General features: G+C 45.1%; 1 protein-coding gene across 1 annotated transcript in view; it reads right to left on the minus strand.

Annotated features, from left to right (window-relative positions):
• Positions 1-632: 632 nt before the first annotated feature.
• The window catches only part of ENOPH1 (enolase-phosphatase 1), a 33,980-nt gene continuing 10,439 nt past the window's right edge, over positions 633-24,173 (minus strand). The window contains exons 2-6 of the mRNA XM_032881064.1: positions 13,833-13,934; positions 12,264-12,466; positions 8,920-9,052; positions 6,803-6,926; positions 633-1,458 (exon numbers count right to left, since the gene is read on the minus strand). Of these exons, the coding sequence (XP_032736955.1) occupies positions 1,319-1,458; positions 6,803-6,926; positions 8,920-9,052; positions 12,264-12,466; positions 13,833-13,934 (702 nt within the window). The 3' untranslated portion in view covers positions 633-1,318. The remainder of the gene's footprint in view (positions 1,459-6,802; positions 6,927-8,919; positions 9,053-12,263; positions 12,467-13,832; positions 13,935-24,173) is intronic.

The raw sequence follows: 24,173 nt of genomic DNA on the forward strand, positions 1-24,173 counted from the left end.
ATTATTCCTCCAGGATTCATTTTAGCTTTTCTTGATTCATTAAGAAAACATCTTCCTTCAAGCATTATTTTATATATCTCAAACATAAGATTCTCAAAATCTAAGAAACGCCACTCATAACATGAGTGCTTACTATCCAAATGAAATAACCACCAATGAGATCATATGTGTTTACATAACTCAATTAATAGTCAATGACTTTTCACTGGCATTGCATTCACACACACACCCCACATCCACACACAAGATTAAGGCAAAAACTAAAATAAAGCTCTTATTTTCTCAATCTCTCTTCAGTTTGTCTTTTGTTTATGGCAATAGGTGGTATGGTTCAAGAACCTACATAAAACTGAGTGAAGAAGAAAATGTTTTTATTAATCATAGCATGAAATTGACATGACATCCCACTAGGATTGAACCAGGATAAATAATGCTGTTATAAAATTTACACTCTTCGCATCCATTTCAGAGGAAAATATTACATTATTAGGGCTCTTCTAGAAGGGTCTTGAGGAATGATTTCAGTAAACCTTTTGCTTTTCAATAGTAAACTGCAACATATATTCTCAAACTGTGCTAAGAAGTAGTTAGGCAACTATAAGATCTATGATGATGACAATTGGCAGGATTAGGAGTCACATTCCTATTTTAGCTGTTATCAATGCACCTTTTTCATTGGTAAGGCAACTGCTGCTGGGGATGCCACAATGATCAGCTCAAGTTTCTTCAGGTAATAGATGCTTACATGCAACATCGAGATTCAAATGAGTTTCCTCTCCCAATTTTGCTCTCTTCTAGAGCAGAAATAAATGCTTTTTATTCTGTACAGAGGGAGGCTAATATTTTGAAATTCAGCTGTCACAATCTTCTAACTCATAATTTAAAAGGAGAAGAATTATTATTGGGAAGAAGTAGGTGAAATACTTCTAGTTTTTTAAAATAACTAGGCTTCTGAATAACTTCTTGAACCTACCTTTCCACATTGGTACAGGACTCGATAAACATGACACATGTGATCGGTACTGCGGTAATTCTTCTATCAGCTACATTTTGCCCTCAATAAGGGTTAGATTTGTGGTTTCAAACAATTTCTACACAGAAAGCATCTTTAAATAAGTTTCCTTTTCACTGAACAGAGATTTTTTTTTTTTCACTTATTTGCCTGTGGAAGGCCATTTAAATGTATGCATGTATACACTTGCATACCTATGTGTGTATATATATGGTTTTTTAAGTTAGTTACTTTGACCATTAGAATAAAACTAAACTGCAGGGAGAAGTCTGTGAGGACAGGCTGGTGTTCCCTCCGGCTCCCGCTCTAGGCTGAGGAGGGCAAGTACAATTCGCTGAAGGACGTGATGAGGCTGTAGTAAGTCTTCTCGTCGTCTGTCAGCCCTGCGTTGCCAGGTCTCACCACCACAGCAACGTGCACATCCGCTTCCTCAGCAGCGCTGGCCTCTAGGAAAGTCAAAGTATGTGTCAGAAACATGACAGGTGATATCTGAGGTTTGCTTCAAAGGAACGAGGGGCGTGTGGGGGAGGATGCCCCCAAGCTGGGCCCTGATCTGATCACTGCTGAAGCTAGAAGACAGGCACACTGGGGACTGAGCACATCATTCCTCCATATAAATGTGATGCTTCCACAATAAAAAATGTTTTAAAATACATGATTGTGCCTGACAGACTAGAGTGGTCTAGACTTCCGTGTCCTTGTGTATGGTGTATTGTGTATCCCAGATTTCTGAGCTTTAAGTGGTTATGAATGAGGATGGAAAGAGCTATGTTCTGTCCACTACGTTCCTCCACTCACTCCCCTCAGTCCTACAGAAAACTGAGTGTTTCCCAAAGGTCAGACTGTTGGTAATAATACCAGTTAGGGACCGATGGGACAAATCGAAGTCCATGATCCAATCAGGCCAAAATTCCTGCTGCCATGTCAGGAGCCCAAATATGTCCTACCCCCAGACCCACCTGCTCATCTTTTTTGCCTGGCAAATTTCTACTCTTGAAAATTCAGCTCAACGATCTTACCTTCCAGAACCACTGCCACATGTCTTAGAACATCCCCCGTGCTCCTCTAACACTTCGTGTTTGGCTCTACCAACACTGTATGAATTGACACGTTATTACCTGTTGTCTCTCTTCGCATTAGACTACGTGCACCTTATGATCAGTGACTGCGTGGTGGGTAAAGGAAAAACAGGACGAGTCAAATGAGACTAGGTAAGCTAGGTACAGCAGGGGAGATCTCTAATACACCTTGGGTTACACTCCTCTCTCCATTCTGCTTCCATGTGGAAGATAACAGCTAACACCTCATATTGTTTAGCACCTACTATGGGCCAGGTACCCTTTTCGAACAGATAGGTATGAACAAAACAAAGCTCCTGCCTTCAGGGAGCTCCCATTCTCATTTAAATCTTCACAACAACCCTGAGGTAGTATTACTATCCCCATGCTAGAGGCGAGCCAGTGAGTGGCAGAGCTGAGGTCTGAAAGTCCGTGCTCTAGAACACAGGTGAGCAAATGAAGACCTGCCACGAGTTTTTGTAAATAAAGTTTTATTAGAACAGTCAGGGCCATTCTTTTGTGTATTGTGTATGGCTGCTGTTCCACTAAGAGGACAGGGTTTAAGAGTTGTGACAGAGACGGGAGGGCCTGCAAAGCCTAAAAGACACCATCTGGCCCTTCACAGAACAACTTGTCTACTCCTGCTCTACAGCAATACTATTCCAAATGTGACCTACGGACCTGAGGTGCAGGAATCGCCCGCAAGCTTGTTAGAAACACAGCATCTCTGGGGCTCCTGGGGAGGGGGGTGCTCGGTTGGGTAAGCATCCAACTCTTGATTTCGGCTTGGGTCATGATCTCAGGGTCGTGGCATTGAGCCGGGCATCAGGCCCCGCATTCAGCAGGGAGGGCGGCTGGAGAGTCTCTCTCCCTCTGCCCCTCCCCCACTCGCTCACTCCCTCTCTAAATAAGTAAAATCTTTTTTAAAAATTTTAAAAAGGGGGCGCCTGGGTGGCTCAGTGGACTAAGCCTCTGCCTTCAGCTCAGGTCATGATCTCAGGGTCCTGGGATCGAGCCCCGCATCAGGCTCTCTGCTCAGTGGGGAGCCTGCTTCCCCCTCTCTCTGCCTGCTTGTGATCTCTCTGTCAAATAAATAAAAAATCTTAAAAAAAAAAAAGGCAAAATCTCAACTCCCCAATATGGAACACTGAATTATGATCTGCAATTCTCAGCACAGAAGGTAAGTTTTGATCAGAAGTTTTGAGGAAACAAAACTGCCAAGAGGAGGCATTCTGGGCAGACAAAATACACGTATAAATATTGGAAGAATGGAGCGAGTGAGTGTGGGAGACAGAACGTGGGTCAAATGGGGCATATCTGAACAGAGCGAAACTGGCAAAGAACCTGAAACATGTATGGAGTTTAGATCTGGTGTAGTAAGAAAATTCAGTGGCTTCCTGACCTTTGGAAAACAGTCGCACCATCCACACGCGGCAAAGGGCAGCAGTGCCAAGAGAGATTAGAAGTTCCCAGAGAAAGGAAGTGGGGCAGAGCTGTCTCTTCCACCTACCAACCTCAAGTGTCTAGCTTCCTGTCCTGTGAAAGGCTGTCACCTACCCAGAGCAAAGTGCTAAACCATCCCCTCTTCATGAGGAAATCCCTTCCTCCGAGCAAACTGTGCAGGCGCTATTCTTCTCGTCCCTAGTCCCCCGTAGACCGCCGCAAACAGCTTTCCCTTGACTAGCAACCCACAATCCCAACTGCGTCGGGCCATCACGGTCCACGTGGGACCCGACACTAGCTAGTGGCCGCAGCACATTCAGCCTCTTACTGAGACCATCACTGGGCAACTGCTGTCCCTAAGCATCTATTTGCCCTACTGGCATGATATTGACTTAAAACCCTGGGCCTCCCTCCTTCCCGCCAAGAGGAAAATGTCTTTCCAGTCTCTCTTTCATACTTGGATGTTATTTGGGGTATCAACTTAGTCTTCCATTCTGCCTTGGCAATGGAGCCTGGGCATGTGGTACCCAACAGAGGATCGGAAGTGATAGAAAAGAACAAGGCAAGCAGCCAGCTGCCTGGTCCCATCCCGGCTACACATGAACCCAGTTCTGGCCCTACTGCCTTAAATGGGTGTGGAGCTGGCAGAGGATGAGGGACGAGAACAAAACCTCCGTGCAGAGACCTTGGAGAAAGCCAATTTTGTTTCAAGACCAATTTGGGGATTATCTCTATTTGCTAAAGTTAAGAATAGTTTCTGGACTACAGCCCAAGGGAACAGCTTAAGTGAAAAGAGAAAGATATAAAATTATAGATGTACTATGATAACAACTAGGAAAAAAATGTGGCTAAAGACAAGAATATGAAAACCTGTACACGACCTTACTAGAGAAGGGACTGTAATTATTAATGGTAGCCAAAAAGTGAGGAATGGGGAGAAGACCCAGGGATCACAACACTCAGGACAGGCTGACATGCCAGAAGCGCCAGCCACAAAGCAGTTCTCTAACTCCAAGCCTGCATAAACTTATCTTCCAAAGTGCTAGGAAATTAAACAGACGGCAAACCACGGATCTGCATCTCCAACAGCCCCTTCCATATCAATGATGATAGAAAAGCAATTCACAGATTAAAGCAGCTAGCCTCAGCACAGCAAGGCCTAGCTCCTTTCCATAAGGAAGAAAACACAGTAAAAGGTCTTCTAATTATCCTTCATCACAGGGACTGCTGTGTTTCACATCCTGAACCTCTCTAAAGCAATCCCCTCACTCCACCTCTCTAAGTCCCCAAAAGCCATTCACAAGGGAGGGTATATCATAGCTTTGAATTGGCAAAAGTTTCTGTAGAGGAATAAGACAGGCAAATATTAACAGTGCAGGGTAGGGGCCCGGTGAAATGGCTTTGCCAAGGCTGACGCTTGGCCATGGTACATCTACGTGGCCTGGGTACCTAGTTACCCAGGGAACCCTGAAGCAGCGTGTCCGTGCGTCCTTCTGTCTGTTCCTCTCCTTCAGCGCGGCCCGGAAGTAAATATAAAGTTCTCCAGGAGGCAGAAAACTGAGACAACAATCTTGTAGAAACCCTTGGACTCTGGACCCAAGCCAGGACATGTAAGACACACAATCTGCTGAGTTTTCAAAACTCAAGATAACAAGTGGCATGATCTGGTACCATCTACCTGGATCAAAGCTTTCAGTCTACACTGACCAAAGTCTGAAATTTAACACTCACTGAATGTCTACTGTATGCCAAGTAAAATGAAGACTTTCTTTCTCCAGAAAACATTATCATCACTTTTTGAAGGCATTACATCAACTCTATGCTGGTTAAATTTTTTTTTTTTTTAAACCACTTAGCAACTCAGTACTTGCTTATACGCCTCTAACTCTTGCCCGACACAGCAGACCAAAAGCTCAAAGGTCAGCGGCACAGGAAGATCCCAGGTCGGACACACCACCTCTGGTAAGGAATGTCTGTCCGCAACTTGGATTGGCCTTTGGGCCTATCTCTGAAAGTCCCGGTGGGTAGGGGCAACTCTAGTTCCACACGATAGGAAGGACCAGGGAGAGGGAGATGGCCTACAGGCTCCGGGGGGGCCAGGAGTCACATGGAGCCAACCAGGCAGGAGTGCACTGAGCCCTCAGTCTCTTTGCCTAAGCGCTCTTCCCCAGCCGGCGGACCCAGACGTCGTGTGTCACAGCAGCTGCACGGTCCACCAAGTCCTGCTCTGGAGCAGACGGAAGCGGCAACTCACAATCCCACACGAGCAGGAGGAACACGAACGTCAAGAAGTGCCCTCAAATACCAGCGTGATTATGAACGCACCAAAAACGGGGCCCCAGGAGATGCATGAACTCTGAGGGCCATGAGTGAGCCATCCGCAGCTGGAACCCGGTGGAGGTGTGGGAAAGCTGCACCCAGGAGACGCCTTCTGAGCAGAAGCGGCGCCCAGTCCTCCACCAGCACCCACTACCTCTTCGCCGGCTGCTGCCAGCTTCCTCAGTCACTGGCTTCCTGCTGGAATCCTCTAGAGCGTGTACGTTCTCACACAAGAGCTGGAGTGGCTGTTTTACATCCGGTCAAAAGTGCTCTTGAACTCACTTAAATTACCAACATAGTCGAGTACAGGCTGCCACCCGCATTCAGTCCTTACAGCAACAACGCGTGAGCCACCGCACTGTATGTGACAAAGAGGGCCCCGCTGGGGCAGCAGGTCGGCCTTTCAGCAGTGAATCAAGCGCAACAAGGCCAGAGGTTCCAAGCACGGGGGGTGTCTGGGGACTGAGATCACCTGAGGGAAGGGAGAGAGGAGGCTCCTGCTCACGGAGGGGCCGTGCTCGTCAACCAGAAGAACAAAGAGGAAAAGGGAATTCTCCCTCCCTGTAGCTTTTTGCTTCTTTTTTGGCTTTTAGCTCCCATCACTGCTGTTAGATACACGTGCTCAGGTCCACGGCAACTTTATGTCACTGACTAACCACGCACCTACCCTCACACCCCTGCCTGCAAGCTCCTTCCAGGGACACCCCTGAAACTGTCCTTCGTTATTCTGCCATCTCGTCTGTGTGTACGTGTGTACAGAGGATGGGGGGGGGGGGGGCGGCTGCGGACAGAGCTACAGTGAGAAGATCTAGTCTTTCCAGCGCCACTTGCCCACACACAAACCCCAGGATGGGGAAATAGAGAGAAACATGGATGGGCTGGTCCACAGCTTCTTTTTGTAAACCTGTTCCATTTTTCAAGGCTCAGTGCCTACCCGGGAGTATACAACAGAAGGGGTGGGATTACTCACCCAGGGTGACGTCTGTCAGAAACAGGATGTTGTTGGTGGAGCACCCGATGCTGCTTGCAATCTTTCGGTAACTCTCACTCTCCACTTTGTGTCCGATCTTGGTATCAAAGTGCCCGTCAACAAGCTGTACACAGGGCAAGGAAAGATCAACGTTACAAATACACTTGCAACCTGGCCCTTTGTCTCTCCTCGTCTGCTCTGAAATACGCAACAATCACAGTGACTTCATCCCCTCAATAAATAATCCCTGAATGTCTGCTTAAAAGAGAACTTTACGCAGGCTATCTATAGAAAATAAAGGAAGATTTTACAGAAATAAACATTTGGAAGAAAACTACCAATTCAATGTATATAAAATCATGCTACAATTTACTTGGTTTTCTTTGATTAGCGTTAATTTTATCTTCAAAATCTTTTAAAATATATATGCTTGACTTTGTATCCTTAAAACCCTATTTGCACTCAAATTACTTACTGGACTAGGTGTCACTCCTGATTATACTTCCCGAACATTGTCCTTTTGACCCCAGGAAGAACAGATTTCTTTAACCTGCCGCATTAGTAAACTGCTACTTTCTTTCTCTGCTGCTGACCTTTGAGATTTTGGTCTATTATGTCAGGCAAGAGTTAGAGGTATACAAGTAAATTTTTTTTAGGATTATTTATTATTTGAGGGGCGCCTGGGTGGCCCAGTGGGTTGAGCCTCTGCCTTCGGCTCAGGTCATGATCTCAGGGTTCTGGGATAGAGCCCCGCATCAGGCTCCCTGCTTGGCGGGGAGCCTGCTTCCCCCTCTCTCTCTGCCTGCCTCTCTGCCTACTTGTGATCTCTGTCAAATAAATAAATAAAATCTTTTAAAAAAAGGTTATTTATTATTTGAGAGAGAGAGTACGAGCAGAGGAGGAACAAAAGGAGAGGGAGAAGCAGACTCCCTGCTGAGCAGAAAGCCTGATGTGGGGCTCAATCCCAAGACCCTGAGATCCTGATCTGAGCCAAAGGCAGACGCTTAACTGACTGAGCCCTCCAGGCAGCCCCCCAAGTACATTTTTATCATTGAATTCAGTAACTATTGTGTATTATCTACTATCACCTTACTGTCCTTCTATCAGAGAGAACAAGAGTCGTTTACATCTGTATTCAGGAGATACACGTATCTGTATACCAACACAGGGTTTTAAAGGGTTTTATTCCTGATTTAATATTTGACCTAAACTAAAATAAAACACTGGGAAGTACTAAAATGAGAATAGGACATCTCCGAAGCCAAAGTGTTCTCTGTGCCCAGCAGAGGCTCAATAAACATTTATTTAAAAGACAGCTGCTGAGTGACCTAGTGCACATCACTAAGTTCAGCCTGTATTCAGTCCGTCGGCATTTCTTCTTCAAGTCCTAAATGCCTTCCCTTTTCCCAGTGCCTGCCCTGTCCTCCAGAGGGCGCAGGGATGGTGGGACAGAGAAGCCAGCAGGAATTTTCTCATCTACAGGAAAGGTAACAGGTGGCCTTAATATTCTACACCCAGTTCTCTCCCAGGAGAATGAGGTTTCTGCTAAAATAAAATCTGCTCTCTCCAAAGTGCCAGGAACAAATGAGCGACCCTGCACACCGCTTCGTTAAAGTACATGCACGTGTCTGGATGGGGTACGTGCCACTGCCGTGCCGCTCACTGGCTCCTTGAAACAACCAAAAGAAGTGGCCCACTAGTTTCGTCCGAGTTGACAATTTTCTAATGTTGGCAAGACAGCTGGTTTACAAGCCAGCTCATGTCTTACTAGCTGTATTACATATACATATAGATATTCCTGACCCCCCCCCTTCCCAGACCTGCCAGTGCAGATTTGCTAGGAAGCACGGCCCAGGGATCTACACTTTTAACTCCCCTGGTGCTCGTTATTCACAGCAGCTTAAGAACCTCCAATGCCAAGACTAGCACAACAGAAACATTCCACCCTTCCCTCGAATCCACTCCCCAGTTTTCCCACTTCTCTTCACCACCTGCTTGGCATACATACACACAATGATCTGAATGTTGACTTGGCTTAAAACCCCGTAGAATATTCCTTTAAGATTCATTATTTCATGCTTTGATAGTGTCAGGAAAACAGTAATCAGGTAACCTACCTCAAGAATGTCTCCCTCTGTAGAATGCCCAAATAGTAGCTTCTGGGCTTCTACACTCCCTGAGGAATAGATATACACCTTCATTCCAGCCTCTCTCCATTTCCGGACTGCTGGAACTACATCTTCGAAGAACCTAGAGGAAAGACCATCAAGTTCAAATGCAGGAACATGGCATCTAGCCTGACGAAAGCCAGTCAAAATAGCCTAACAAGTTTATTTTATATGAGCCCAAAGGGTCGCTACGAGAAGCACCTCCAGGAGACTGCAAACTCCTGCCGACCTACCAAGTTTGTCCCTGGGGTTCCAAGACCACAGCAGATTAGAAGCAACAATGTAGGCACAAAGAATAGTCTTTGACAGGGGGCCACACTAACAACAGTAAAAGTGATTACAAATAAGGGATGAAATAAAGTGCTTCATTAAATTCCCAAAGAACTCTAAAAAAAGTAAGTAACAATTATGTAATCTTCGATGAAATGCATGACAAGAAGAGGCTATTATGTCCAGTGTGCCTTCAGAAAGCATGGAAATGCCTTTAAAAAGATTTGCTCCCAAACAATTACAAGGAAAACATGTGAGAGTTCAAAGCTATTCATATGTAACCAGCTAGAAAATGGAACTCTTTTCTTGAGAACTAAGAAAAACTAAACTTTTAAAATATAGGGAAAAAATGACATAACAAATCAGTTACGAGACCCGCACCATCTCACATTAGCTAATTGGCAAACAGTGTCTAGCTTTTCTGATTCCTGACATGAGTCTTGCTTCCCGGTTCTACAACTTCTTCCATACTTGGTGGTGGAATTATCACAGAAATAAGGTGGAAAGAGAAGCACAAGAACTTGGAACATGCAACCAGTCATCTTTAACAGATTAACTGGAAAATGTCAGGGAAGTCTCCTACTGGATAAAACAGCTTACTAGAGGACACGGACTGAAGGAAGGAGGTCAACCAGTTTGAAACCAGCACTCATGACCGTGGGTTATTCTGTGTCTTATGCTGTAATCACAGAGACAGGAGTTCTCCACGTTGAATTTGCAGATTGTTATTGCTCCAATTCAGGGCTTAGAGGTCTAAGATAACTTATTTCAAGTCCTTGGTTTCATAATTAAGGAAACCGTCCGAGAGAAGGAAGGACTGACTAGCTCAAGCATCCTCTCTCAACTCCGTCCTTTAGTGTCTTACACACTGAACTAGAGGATATTCCCAGGCGACTGGCCTATCCTGAAATCCTAACGTGTCCTTTAAAAAGTGGGAGCCTCCCGGGACGCCTGGCTGGCTCAGTCGGTCAGAGTCAAGCATCTGACTGCAGTTTGGGTCATGATCTCAGGGTCCCGGGATTGAGCACCAGGGTCAGGATCCTCGCTCAGCGGGGTGTCTGCTTCTCTCTCCCTTTGCCCTGCGTGTGCTCTCTCTCTCTCTCTCAAAGAAATAAATAAAATCTTCAAAAAAATATATTAAAAAGTGGAAGCCCTTTGTGAAGTACATAGAGGAAGCGCAATTTGACAGAAAAACAAAAATACAGCAGCAACTCGAAGTAGTCTTGGGTCTTGCACTGTGCATCAGGCAATGGCCTAAAATCCTTAGTGGCAGTGTCTGATCAAGAATTTCTTTCAGGCACCTGGGTGGCTCAGTGGGTTAAAGCCTCTGCCTTCAGCTCAGGTCATGATCCCAGAGTCCTGGGATCGAGCCCCACGTCAGGCTCTCTGCTCCGCAGGGAGCCTGCTTCCCCCTCTCTCTCTCTGCCTGCCTCTCTGCCTACTGTGATCTCTGTCTGTCAAATAAATAAATAACATCTTTTAAAAAAAATAATTAATTTCTTTTTGGGCACCTGTGTGGCTCAGTCATTAAGCATCTGCCTTTGGCTCAGGTCATAATCCCAGGGTCCTGGGATCAAATCCCACATCAGGCTCCCTGCTCAGCGGGGAGCCTGCTTCTCCCTCTTCCACTTCCCCTGCTTGTGTTCCCTTTCACGCTGTGTGTGTCTCTCTCTCTGTCAAATAAATAAATAAATCTTTTTAAAAAGGCGGATTTCTTTCTTTTTTTTTTTTTTAATTATGTTATGTTAGTCACCACACAGTACAACATCAGTTTTTTTGTGGTAAGAATTTCTTAGCAGGCGCTATCTGGTTCAGTCAACAGAGCAGGGGCTCTTGATCTCACGGTTGTAAATTTGAGCCCCATGTTGGGCATAGAGATTACTTAAAAATAAAATCTTAAAAAAAAGAAAAAGAAAGAAAGAAAGAATTCCTCAGCAATACAGGACTTCGAGTCTCCTTGGACAGGATGGCTTTCAGGAACACCACAGCCCAGACTCAAGGGTGTGTGGAAGCTGCTCCCCAACACAGGACAGAGTGGCACTGCTGACACTTTGAATGACCCCAAGATGACATATAAAACCTTGACAGCATCGTTCCTTCTCCAGCAGCGCAGAAAGCAGGAAACCCGACAGCCCTGAGAAGCAGCCCGATGGCGCTGTCTGCTGAAGATCAAATGTGACTGAGCTCAGTCACCCTTTCCTGGGAGCTGTTTTAAACTGGGATCCAGGGGACGCCTGGGTGGCTCAGTGGGTTAAAGCCTCTGCCTTCGGCTCAGGTCATGATCTCAGGGTCCTGGGATCGAGCCCCGCATCGGGCTCTCTGCTCAGCGGGGAGCCTGCTTCCCCCTCTCTCTCTCTGCCTGCCTCTCTGCCTACTTGTGATCTGTCAAATAAATAAATAAAATCTTAAAAAAATAATAAAATAAAATAAAATAAACTGGGATCCAGGGGTGCCTGGATGGCTCAGTGGGTTAAGCCTTTGCTTTCGGCTCAGGTCATGATCCCGGGGTCCTGGGATCCAGCCCCGCATCGGGCTCTCTGTTCGGCAGGGAGCCTGCTTCCCCCTCTCCCTCTGCCTGCCTCTCTGCCTACTTGTGATCTCTGTCAAGTAAATAATAAAATCTTTAAAAATAAATAAATAAATAAATAAACTGGGATCCAAGTCCTCAACCACCATCCCACAAAGCCAGGCATGCCGCCATGGGGAGCTTGGCTGGGTGGAATGCTTTATCCCCACTTTGGAAAAAACAAAACACACACTTGCTTTGTTCAAATAAAAAGAGCGTTAGGCGCCTGGGCAGCCCCATTGGTTAAGCGTCTGCCCTGCTCAGTGGGGAGCCCACTTCCCCCTCTCCCTCTGCCCACCCCCTCATTCTCTCTAATAAATAAAGTCTTAAAAAAATAAAAAGAAGGTTGACTTTATCTATCTGACTAATCACACAACTAACACCGGGCAGAGAGGACCATGTACATGTCTCGGGCTTCTGGGCTGGCCAAGCGCGTGGAGCCGCGCGCAGCACGTACTCGGCCTTGACACGCCCGGCTGCGAACGCCGCCCTCCACATGTGGCCCTGCAGCTGCTTCAGCGCCGTGGTCTTGCGATCCAGGGCCATCTGCCAGCACACGTTGTCCACCACGGCCTGGATCGTCCGCTGGGGGTCGTCTCCTCCACTGCCAGACGAGGCCGGAATGGGAACAGCCCCATCCAGGTGCGAATCCTCTTCCGCCTTGAAGTCATAAACAACATGAGGGCTGTTTCTTACTTACTGTAAAAAAGATCACTTAAAATAAGGCCTGAAAACCTAGCGGACCCGCTTTCTCCAGCAATCACTGGCACCTACACTGCTACAAATTAAAGTATCTTACACTTTGGGGGCTGACAGGAATGATCCTAAAGGAAAGTGGATTAGAATGAATAAATCTGCATCCTCGTTGTACGGGAGAGAGACGGCATATAACGGTAAAATGTTATCGTGAGACCCAGCGTGTTGATTCACTTACGGGGATCAATGAACCAGGACATCGGTTAAATCTGACCATTTTCTCTGCACGATAATGAATCAAGGAAGAAACAAAGAAAATGTCAGCGAAATTCACTTATGCCTGGGGTTCAATGAAAAGAAGCTAGGGAAGCAATGTCTGGGGTTGGTTCTTTTTCAGTATCTTGCAGTTTTCCTCCTCTTGCCCAAAGTATCTAGCAGCTACTTAGAACAATGACGCTGTGACAAAGCGTATGCCCAGCTTCTAAAGACCGACGGTGTGTGTACTGTAACAGGGACTGAATATGTAATTTCAGTAAAATAACTGAGACAACAGAAAGCTTAAGGGAGGCGAGTGTTTCAGACGAACCCGGAGTTACCTAGAACATTTAACAAACCCAAACACCCAATGGCCCCAAGGGTATATTTCCAATCCCAACTCCCAACCATTAAAACATTTCCAGAACATTCCACATTGTACGACGCAGAACACGACTGGAAAATAACTGTCAGAGTTCACCCGGCACAGCGTGTAAGATCTTTGCCACTGAAGCAGTTTGAAGGAGAGAGCAAGCAGGAGCTCTACAGCACGGAATGCAGAAGGGAAAACCGACTGTAAGCCGGCCAGAGAACAGAGCAGAATGGCTCAGGAGACGAAGGCTGGGCCTGCTGGGAGCGGGATGTGAGGTGTGCAGGGCTGTGTGGAGGCAAGGCCCCAGGAGGGCTGTGCAGGAGGCAGGAGAGACCAGAGGCTCACTGGGAGACGGTACTGAAAAACGTGGTGAGACAGCACAAAACCTCTTGCACATGACCAGAAAAAGCTTAGTTTTAAAAATCCAAGACATTTTAAATAATCAATTAATTTTAAAAAAATGACAGCTTTATGCAATCGAAATGGCTCCAAAGAGAGGCAACTGTGGAGACAGTAACTGCCACGATCTGGCCGTTTAATGAGGTGCTGTGAGTCCCTAAGCAGGCAAGCCACCACACCGCCCATGCCCTAGGAAGCCGGGGTGCTCGTTTCCAGTGTGTTCGGAGCACACCCGAGTCTCCTGGCATCCTCAAGTCTCAGACACTTGGGAATGTGGAAGCAATGGAAGAGCGATGTCCCAACCTGTTTCCTCAAAAGACTGACGTCCTGCTGGCACTCCTCTTCTTCCCAGTGTGTCTGCAGATACTCTTTAACATTTTCTTTGATGTAAGGAAATAAAATGTCCTGGATAAACAACAAGAATTAGCTTTAGTCATCTGCACGAGAGCAAGTTCTTCAACAATCTCACCTCTGCTAACTGTGGCAAGTAAGCCCCTGAAACGTACATGGCAAATACAAAAATTTCTGCTGTGGCTAGAGAAACAAAGACCAAGAAACAAATGAACTAGGTCAAGAGTCAGCCAACCATGGCCCATGGGCCAAAGCCAATCTACCTCCTGCTTCTGTAGATGAAGATTTTTGTTTTGTTTTTGTGTCTTAAGTAAGCTCTATGCCCAGTGTGGGACTTGAACTCACAACCTGGAGATCAAGAGTCACAAGCTCCACCGACTGAGCCTGCCAGGTGCCCCCAGAAATGAAGTGTTACTGGAAATGGCCACACTCACTTGCTTACACCATGGGCAGCTACCCTGGGGCCACAAACGGCAGAGTGGAGTATCTGTAACCAAGATCACACGGTCCGCAAGGTCCAAGAATTTACTGTTCAGCCCTTTACAGCGAGTCTGCTGACTCAAGTACACCTTGCTCAGAGCTGCAGTGTTGATACGCATAAGCTGGCACTTGTGCACAGCTCAAATTTCGGCGGGACATGGTGTCCATGCAGGACAAATGCTTAAAAAAAAAATGTGATCACCATGATTCTTTCTTGGTGGTCAGACTATCTACAAGACAGTGATGGGCAGGACAATTCAGAGTTAAATACCCTGTCGGTAAGGTGAGCTCTCTTACGTCAAAATTTTTATTTACTTACAATTCAGCACGTGGATCCTTTCAAATCAAATATGGCACATTCAATAATTTTTTTAGTGTCTACTAGTGGGGCGTGCAAAAGGGAACTGGAAAGACACAATACATCAGTGAGGTTAAGAATCTAGCAGGGGACAGGAGCGTGGCAGGCGAAACCACCCCTGCAGCGTGATGCAACGGGAGTGACAAGCCGAGCAGGAGCTGTACGAATCCAGAGGGTGACGACTGCAACAGTCTTAGCAAGAACCTGTCTAAAAACCCAGCACAGGAACGTACACCAGGAGTGTAGACCCCAAGTATACACCTCAGAGGAGGTCTTACAGTTTAAGGAGAATTCTATAATCAAGTTGAACTCAAGAAGTCTGTTTACTAAAACTCATCCACTCCCTTATTTATTCAAGTATTCACTGAACGCCCTTTATAATTTCCAGTTCTAAAATAAATAAGTGACAGGGATACGAAGTACAGCGTAGGGAACACAGGGAAGAACTCTGGTTAGGGACGGCGATGAAGCTTGGTGTGGCGATGGTTTCCTAATGCGTGTAGAACATCCAGCTACTACGCTGCGCGCTGGAACCAACAGGGTACTGGGTGTCAGCTGTATCCCAACAAAAAGGATAAACAAACAGCGGGGCCAAAGCATTTACCTCTCCTCACAACGCGTTACTGCAATCTCACCTGCGCGAGTAGGAACACAGAACCCCCCCAGTCTGCTGGCTGTCGCGCAGCTTCTAGTTCGTCACGATCGTCCAGCAGACCCGAGCGCACACAGCGGAGCCCGGCGGACCGCCCGGCGGACTTGGCAGAACATCCTTGTTTAAGCTCAATAAAAACTCATTCCGGATCTCAAAGAAGGAAAACAAAGAGCCGAGACTGGCACTTGCTTTTTCTGCAAGATTCCCTTTCCGATACTGACAGAGCCCAGCTTTTCTTTCAAGACTTGGTTTCCCCATCGTGTCCTACATCGTGCCCCTCGACCCTTCCTTCGGGTCGGACGGCAGGCGGGCGCCCCGCTGAAAGCGCTGCCAGAGAAGAGAGGAAGATGCTGGAGGTTCTGTGCACGTGCACCCCAGCCTCTCCTGGACACGCACCAAAGACTAACACATGCACAAAGGAGAAAGTAAAAAATTATTTATTGCAGTACTGGGTGTAACAAAATCGACGGGAGCAACCCAAATCTTCCCCAGCGAGAGAGAAGATAAACTCGGGTATATTCACTCCTACTCGAGAGCAGCATACAGCAGTTAAGAATCAGTGCGCTTAAATTATACACACGAACGTAAACGCTAACACACAAATAACCCTCCTCTCCCACCACCCGAGACGTACTCAAGAGTCTCAGGTACAGCTGTAACGTGTCATTCCTTACATCTGAAACAAAACAGTATAAAACCTAATAAGCTTCGCGGTAGGTGTGTGGTCATTAGATTAATCCATATACTTCCTTATTAAAATGTTTCGCAGTTAAAAAACAAGTCAGCTTTGACCCCTCACCCTCTACCTGCTTCCTTCCCGCTTGGTCATCCTCCTCTAACATCCTGTTTCCCATTGTCCCCCCATTCTCGAACACCTGGAAGCTTTCCCAGGGGAACTGCTGGTTAGATTCAGGGCCTCCCAAAATCTGAAAAGCTGAAGTACGTAAAAGCTCTAAAAATGCACGCAGAGCTACACTCCTCTGTGCGTCACAATGCCCAATTTCCTAATCCAGTTTGACAGGTTCCAAGAAGAGTTTCTGAAGAACTTTCGAAGGCCGGAGCCCAAGTCCTCCATGTCTGTCTATGGGAGAAGAGAGGAGAAGCAGAGACCTGGCAGTGCACCAGGCCGGGGTCCGCCCCTGCCTTGCACTGCTGTGTTCTACCCACCCTCTCTGCACCTCAGTCTCCTCATCTGCTGAATGGAAATTGTAATCCCAAGCAAGGTCACTGCAGTGATGGGAGAGAGAGAGAAGTAGACAGACAGGTAGACGGATAGACAGAACCTAGATCTTGCCACTACATTCTCCAGCACAAACATTTAAACCGGCAAGGATCACCTTAGACCCAAACTGAGTAACAAAGGATGGTAGCAAAGTTCCCAGAGGATAAATCACAAGTACAATGAACTCATACGTTCACTTTTTACTGAGGGCCCACTGAGTGCCAGAGACTTCTGGTGACAGAGTTACGAACCACAGCCTCTGTCCTCAGGGGACTCAGAGAAATACAGTGTGCAAGGTTTCAAACAACTTTGAACTTTAGGAAAAGCTTCAGAGTTCCTGATCATCTAATTTGCCTCTTCCCTTTAGACACGAAACTGCCCGCTGCAATGAGTGCACACACACGTAAGCAACGAGGGCAGAACTTCGTACACAACACACGGGACATCAGGACGCACTGGGGGAGACGTGTCAGCAGACTTGGACCTCAGTGGAGTAAGCGTTATTGCATCCTATAAAGGTATATGTGGCTGAAAACTAAATTAAGATTTCATCTTATTCTTTCAGCATACTTTTTGAGCAACCTATTTTATAAAATAAATAAAATGCCTTCAAATCACTTGCTTTTCAAAAAGCCATAACTATATGAATTACATGTGCTGTGACAACATATGAGAATGCTCTAAAAATAGATTGTAAAGCTAGAGCTTACTGCCCAATGCTGGCCACTCAACATTTTCAGGCTTTAAAAGTAATTCCAGAAATAACTGTGATGACAGATGTTTTAACTTCAGTCATAATCCATTTATGGGGAATTTCAGAATACTACAGTATGAAAAACATGCTGCAATAAACCTAGGATTCTATAAACACGTGAAATATTTTTAGTCCCCCAGGCACCTAAGGGGCTGGTAAGGCTTAGTAGTACACATAACAAAACGCCACAGAACCAAGTGAGAGTATTTCTGCCGAATACTGGAGGGGACACTACGCAAGCAGCACTTTACATGACCCCACGAAGCCCAGCGGTGGCTTTCTGAAAGAGCTCCATTAAGGCTCTGTAAGGGCCACAACATTTCTGAACATCTAATTAAGGAAGCTGACTTGTTAATGTTTAGGAGTCTGTGGATTTGCTTTATGGTCAAGACGTTGTTTTAATAAAAAGGTCATAGAATCAATAAGAATAAAACAGTCACTATATTGTTTACTCAAGTCTCCTTTGAGGAAAATGGATAAAAAAAGGTAATGGGTAATACTTAGAGTATAGCTATTTAAAGAAACTATTTTAAAAGCCTTCCAATGGGGCATCTGGGTGGCTCAGGTGGTTGAGTGACAGCCTTCGGCTCCGGTCGTGATCCTGGAGTCCCAGGATTGAGTCCCACACACCCCCACAGCCTCTCTGCTTGGCGGGGCGTCTGCTTCTCCCGCTGACCTCTCTCCTTTCATGCTCCCTCTCTCTCAAATAAATAAATAAAATCTTAAAAATAAAATAAAATAAATAAAATAAAAGCCTTCCAACGAACCACACAGTACAACAAATGATTTAAAGTATTTGAGAACTTAAAACTTTTTCAGCCAGGGGTGCCTGGCTGACTCAGTGGGTAGAGCATGAGACTCGTAATCTCAGGGCTGTGAACTCAAGCCCCTATTGGGCGTGGAGCCTACTTGAAAATAAAGTAAGAAGCACCTGGCTCCCTTCTCAGTGGGAACTCTGCTTCTGTCTCTGCTGCTCTCCCTGCTTGTGAGCACACACGCTCGCGCTCTCCTTCTGTGGCAAATAAATAAAATCTTTTAAAATAAAATAAAATATTTTTTTAAAAATAATCAAATATACAGCATAATCCCCTTCTGGGGACTACCTAATCCACAGAACAAAAATCAAGGGGAACATGGCCATTTGCAAAGGTTTTCTGTTTTTTGTTTTTTTTTAGATTTGATAATTTTTTTTTAATTTGGTAATTTTTTTTTATTTCTTTTCAGCGTATAACAGTATTCATTGTCTTTGCACTACACCCAGTGCTCCATGCAATACGTGCCCTCCGTAATACCCACCACCTGGCTCCCCCAACCTCCCACCCGCCCCCTTCAAAACCCTCAGGTTGTTTTTCAGAGTCCATAGTCTCTCATGGTTCACCTCCCCTTCCAATTTCCCTCAACTCCCTTCTCCTCTCCATCTCCCCATGTCCTCCATGTTATTTGTTATGCTCCACAAATAACTGAAACCATATGATAATTGACTCTTTCTGTTTGACTTATTTCACTCAGCATAATCTCTTCCAGTCCCATCCATGTTGATACAAAAGTTGGGTATTCATCCTTTCTGATGGAGGCATCATACTCCATAGTGTATATGGACCACATCTTCCTTATCCATTCGTCCATTGAAGGGCATCTTGGTTCTTTCCACAGTTTGGCGACCGTGGCCATTGCTGCTATAAACACTGGTGTACAGATGGCCCTTCTTTTCACTCCATCTGTATCTTTGGGGTAAATACCTAGTAGTGCAATTGCAGGGTCATAGGGAAGCTCTATTTTTAATTTCTTGAGGAATCGCCACACTGTTCTCCAAATTGGCTGCACCAGCTTGCATTCCCACCAACAGTGTAAGAGGGTTCCCCTTTCTCCACATCCCCTCCAACACACGTTGTTTACTGTCTTGCTAATTTTGGCCATTCTAACTAGTGTAAGGTGGCATCTCAGTGTGGTTTTAATTTGAATCTCCCTGATGGCTAGTGATGATGAACATTTTTTCATGTGTCTGATAGCCATTTGTATGTCTTCATTGAAGAAGTGTCTGTTCACGTCTTCTGCCCATTTTTTGATACGATTATCTGTTTTTTGTGTATTGAGTTTGAGAAGTTCTTTATAGATCCTGGATATCAACCTTTTGTCTGTACTGTCATTTGCAAGTATCTTCTCCCATTCCGTGGGTTGCCTCTTTGTTTTGTTGACTGTTTCCTTTGCTGTGCAGAAGCTTTTGATCTTGATGAAGTCCCAAAAGTTCATTTTTGCTTTTGTTTCCTTTGCCTTTGGAGACATATCTTGAAATAAGTTGCTGTGGCTGATATCGAAGAGGTTACTGCCTATGTTCTCCTCCAGGATTCTGATGGATTCCTGTCTCACATTGAGGTCTTTTATTTATTTCGAGTTTATCTTTGTGTACGGTGTAAGAGAATGGTCGAGTTTCATTCTTCTACATGTAGCTGTCCAATTTTCCCAGCAAAAAGTTCTCTGTTTTGTTTTGTTTTTTTGCTTATACATTTTCTGCAGTGACAGTGTATAATCTCTTTTTTAATTGAGATATAACTGACATATATCAGTTTCAGGTGCACAACATAGTGATTGGACAGGTACATACAATACTGCAGAATGATCATCATAATAAGCCCAAGTACCATCCATCACCACACAGATTTCTTCTTGTGATGAGAACTGTTAAGATATACTTTCTTAGCAACTTTCATATATTCAGTAACAGTAGCATTAACCAAAGTCACCATGCTGTACATTACATACCAGAACTTACTTATTTTATAACTGGAAGTTTGTACTTGCCTGAACACTTCCAAAGATGGGAATTAACGACTTCACAGGAGTGGTCCCTGTCATCTGTTAGACAGCTTCAGCAGCTGCGGGATTAAAACTGCTCCTTAAATATCTTTCTGAAGACCATCCTAGGAGCTACCAAGTCTGGTGCTCTCACTGCTACATAGGGCCACAGGGGCTCAGAGACTGTAATTCTGGTATCCCTATTTTCAATGCCGTAAGCAGGGATGTAACCATTCCTCTCTGAAAGCAGAAGTCTTACATTTCATCATGTGCATTCAAATGAATGAATAAATGGATTGCCAGATAAGAAAAAAAAAAGTCTTCTAAATCCCATTAAGGAGATTAAACTACTTAAAGAAAGATAAACTATAATCTAATTAATTGCAATGAATCATATCACACAAGGAAAGGTTATCATTACAAGGGGCTAATAGCTGGGATAAAATTTTAAAAATAGGCACAGGGAGAGAATATCTGTTATCGTTGGAGTTTCAGAGAAGGAAACCTGATTGGCCTGAAGTCGTAGCCCTTAGCAGTGGAAGGGAAAGGGAAGGAATTGATAATTTATTTTTTTATTTTTTTAGAGAGAGAGCAAGAGCGAGCACGGAAGGGGCACAGAAAGGAAGACTCTTAAGCAGGCTCCATGCCGGGCTCAGAGCCAGGCTCAGAGCCCTCATAACCCTGAGATCATGCTTTGAGCTGAAAGAAGCTTGACTGACTGAGCCACCCAGGCGCCCTGACATCCCCTTTCTGAATCCACCTGGCATCCCTGCAGGGTGACCCCTCTGAACACATGAAGAAACTGAGGTTCTAAAGGTTTCATTGCTGATACAAAGTAAAGGCAGGACCCAAATCCAGGCCTATCAAATCCCAATGCTTGAGCCTATCCAGTTCCGTAGACGGATGACTCTGGGGAGCACCACTCACTGCGATCACCCAACCTTCCGGGATCCTGACAGTCACAGAAACTTCTAATAAAGCTCTCAAATACATTTGTACTAAGAAAAATGAGACATTGCAGTTCACCTGGCAAGTCTGTAACATTTCTAATAAACAGTAGTAATAACACAAGCAGTGTAGTAATAGTGGGCCTGACTGCCAACACTCGCTGAGCCCCTACCATTCCAGGCACATCTCTGCCCATAGCCAGTCTTCAGTGACTTTATCTAATCACAAGATTTTATTTATTTGACAGAGACATACAGCGAGAGAGGGAACACTAGCAGGGGGACTGGGAGAGGGAGAAACAGGCTTCCTGCAGAGCAGGGAGCCCAGTGCCGGCCGGATCCCAGGACCCTGGGATCCTGACCTGAGCTGAATGCAGACGCTTAACAACTGAGCCACCCAGGCGTCCCTAATCTCAAGATTTTAAATACCATCTATTGCTGATGACCCTCAAATCCATAGCTTTAGCATGGACTTTCTCCCTGACCTTACCAAGCACTCCACATTTATTCAATGAATTGATTAATGAATGGTCTTAATGAAATCATTTCAATTTGCATAAAAACCTTATGAAACAAGGACTATTATTCCATTTTGCAGAAGCACATAAAGGTTAAGTACATATTAATAGGCTATGGTAACAGTTTATTAATCAGATTTTTTTTTTTTTTAGTTTGAAGTGCCAGACTGCAGAGCTTCATCATCCTGCTGTAGGGATCTAATGAGCTTAAACGAACCTACAATGACTTAGACCCACACAAGGCCCGGCCCGGGAGTCAGCCAGCCTCTTGGACCGTATCACATGAACTGCCAAACAGCGGCCTGACCCTGGGTCCTTTCCAAAGTCTCACCCAGGTCCCGCTGCCGTGATGACCACTAGTATCCAAATGACATGTCTTAGTCTCTCTTTACTCAATGAAGGGTGTCAACCCCACACTTTTTAGACTTCAGAAAAGGAACTTGCAAGAAGGCCACATAATGAATCACTCAAAAGAAAATCAAGTTAATGAAACCCTCATGTACACACCCAGAGGACAAAGAACTCTTTTCGGTATTAAAGACTTCTTTGGAAAGAAATCTGTGTTTCTGAAATGGAATCCCCTGCGAAGAGGTTTCGGGGCCCCATGAGGGCCTCTGAGGACAAGCCCTCGTGGGGCCTCCCAGAACCTCTTCCCGGGGGGGATTCCATTTCAGAAACACAGATTTCCTTCCAAAGAGGGGTGATGGAGAACCGGGTCCAGCAGGCTCCCAGGGTGCTGGCTTTCCCTGTCTCTGACTCCTACCTCCACCAAAACCAATTTTGAAAATCAAGAGTTAATAAATACGAAAATCAAAAGTATTACACAAAAATAAGCTTTTACTATTAGAAAAAAAGCCTTTTTTTTCCTTTAGTGAAGCATAGGGGTAAGCTGTAAGAATGGAAAATTTTAAGAATCATCAGACAAGGAAGGACTTCTCAGAGCTAAATACAGGATGTCCTTAAAAAGTTTATCTGAGGGGCGCCAGGGTGGCTCAGTGGCTTAAAGCCTCTGCCTTCAGCCCTGGTCATGGTCCCAGAGTCCTGGGATCGAGCCCCACATCTGGCTTTCTGCTCAGCAGGGAACCTGCTTCCCCCTCTCTCTCCGCCTGCCTCTCTGCCTACTTGTGATCTCTGTCAAATAAATAAATAAAATCTTAAAAAAAAAAAAAAGTTTATCTGAGCAAAACAAAACAACAACAAAGAAAACAAGCTTATCTGAGCAAGATAGAGGCCTACCTACATATACTTTAAAAGTGAAGGTTATATAACTGATGTCTTTTGGGGAGTAGATTGGACATTTTTTTCAATAACGTCAATTACTGTATGCACAGGAAAAAATCAAAAGGAATGTTCACCAAATTTTTTTTTTTTAAGATTTTATTTATTTGTCAGAGCGAGAGAGGGAGAGAGAGCGAGCACAGGCAGACAGAATGGCAGGCAGAGGCAGAGGGAGAAGCAGGCTCCCTGCCGAGCAAGGAGTCTGATGTGGGACTCGATCCCAGAATGCTGGGATCATGACCTGAGCCGAAGGCAGCTGCTCAACCAACTGAGCCACCCAGGCGTCCCTGTTCACCAAATTCTTAATGGTCATCTCTGGGTGACAGAAACAAAAGGAGACATCCAGTCTCTATTATATTCTTCTATAATGTTTGCAATTTATAACAAGCATGAATTATTTTGAGGAAAAATCGGGGGGAGGGCGGGAACCACTTTCTTCTATCCACAAAATAACAGATACAAGTTTCCATAATGATATATTTAGCTTCTTAACTTAATTTTAATTGTGAATAAAATTTCTATGTTTCATGATTTTTTTTAAAGTAAACTCTACCACCAACATGGGGCTCAAACTCACAACCCCAAAATCAAGAGTTGCACACTCCTCCAACTAAGCCAGCCAGGCACCCCTTTTTCACAGCTCTTAATGTCCATTTTTACCTGATTTCTTCCTTTGGACTTATAGGTTTAGAAATGCTGCATAAACGAAAATCCTAACGTCACTCTGGAAACACTTCGGCTAAAGTGCATGTTGTTCAGACATGATAAAGTAGCACCTTGAGGAAATCTGGAATAGCACAGATAGCAGAGGCCATGCTGGACCTCAGCCCGGCCTATGCCCATTCTGGAAGGCACCATATAGCACCATCACCAAGCACTGGCTGAATGCCTGGGTCTTGAATTCCTATGTTTTAGATCACACTGGGTCCAATTAATTCGTGTGCACTAAGTTAAACTACATACTTATAGGCCATTACCCTAATAACCTACCAGGCTTCCCATCTTATATGGAAACTAAACAGTTGCTATTAAAATTTAAAAATGGGGCACCTGAGAGGTGCAGTTGGTTAGCATCTTTCAGCTCAGGTCATGATCTCAGAGTCCTGGGATGGAGCCCCGTGTCAGGCTCCCTGTTCAGCAGGAAGCCTGCTTCTCCCTCTGCCCTCTCCCCAATCGTGCTCTCTCTCTCTCTCTCTCTCAAATAAAGTCTTTAAAAAATAAAATTAAATAAATTTAAAAAAAATAAAAAAGGCTTCAGTTTCTGTCCACAAGGAGCTCTCAGCATTGCTGG

This window comes from Lontra canadensis, unplaced genomic scaffold, assembly GCF_010015895.1.
Source record: "Lontra canadensis isolate GAN:19392208 unplaced genomic scaffold, GSC_riverotter_1.0 scaffold1, whole genome shotgun sequence".
NCBI classification, from domain to species: Eukaryota; Metazoa; Chordata; class Mammalia; order Carnivora; family Mustelidae; genus Lontra; species Lontra canadensis.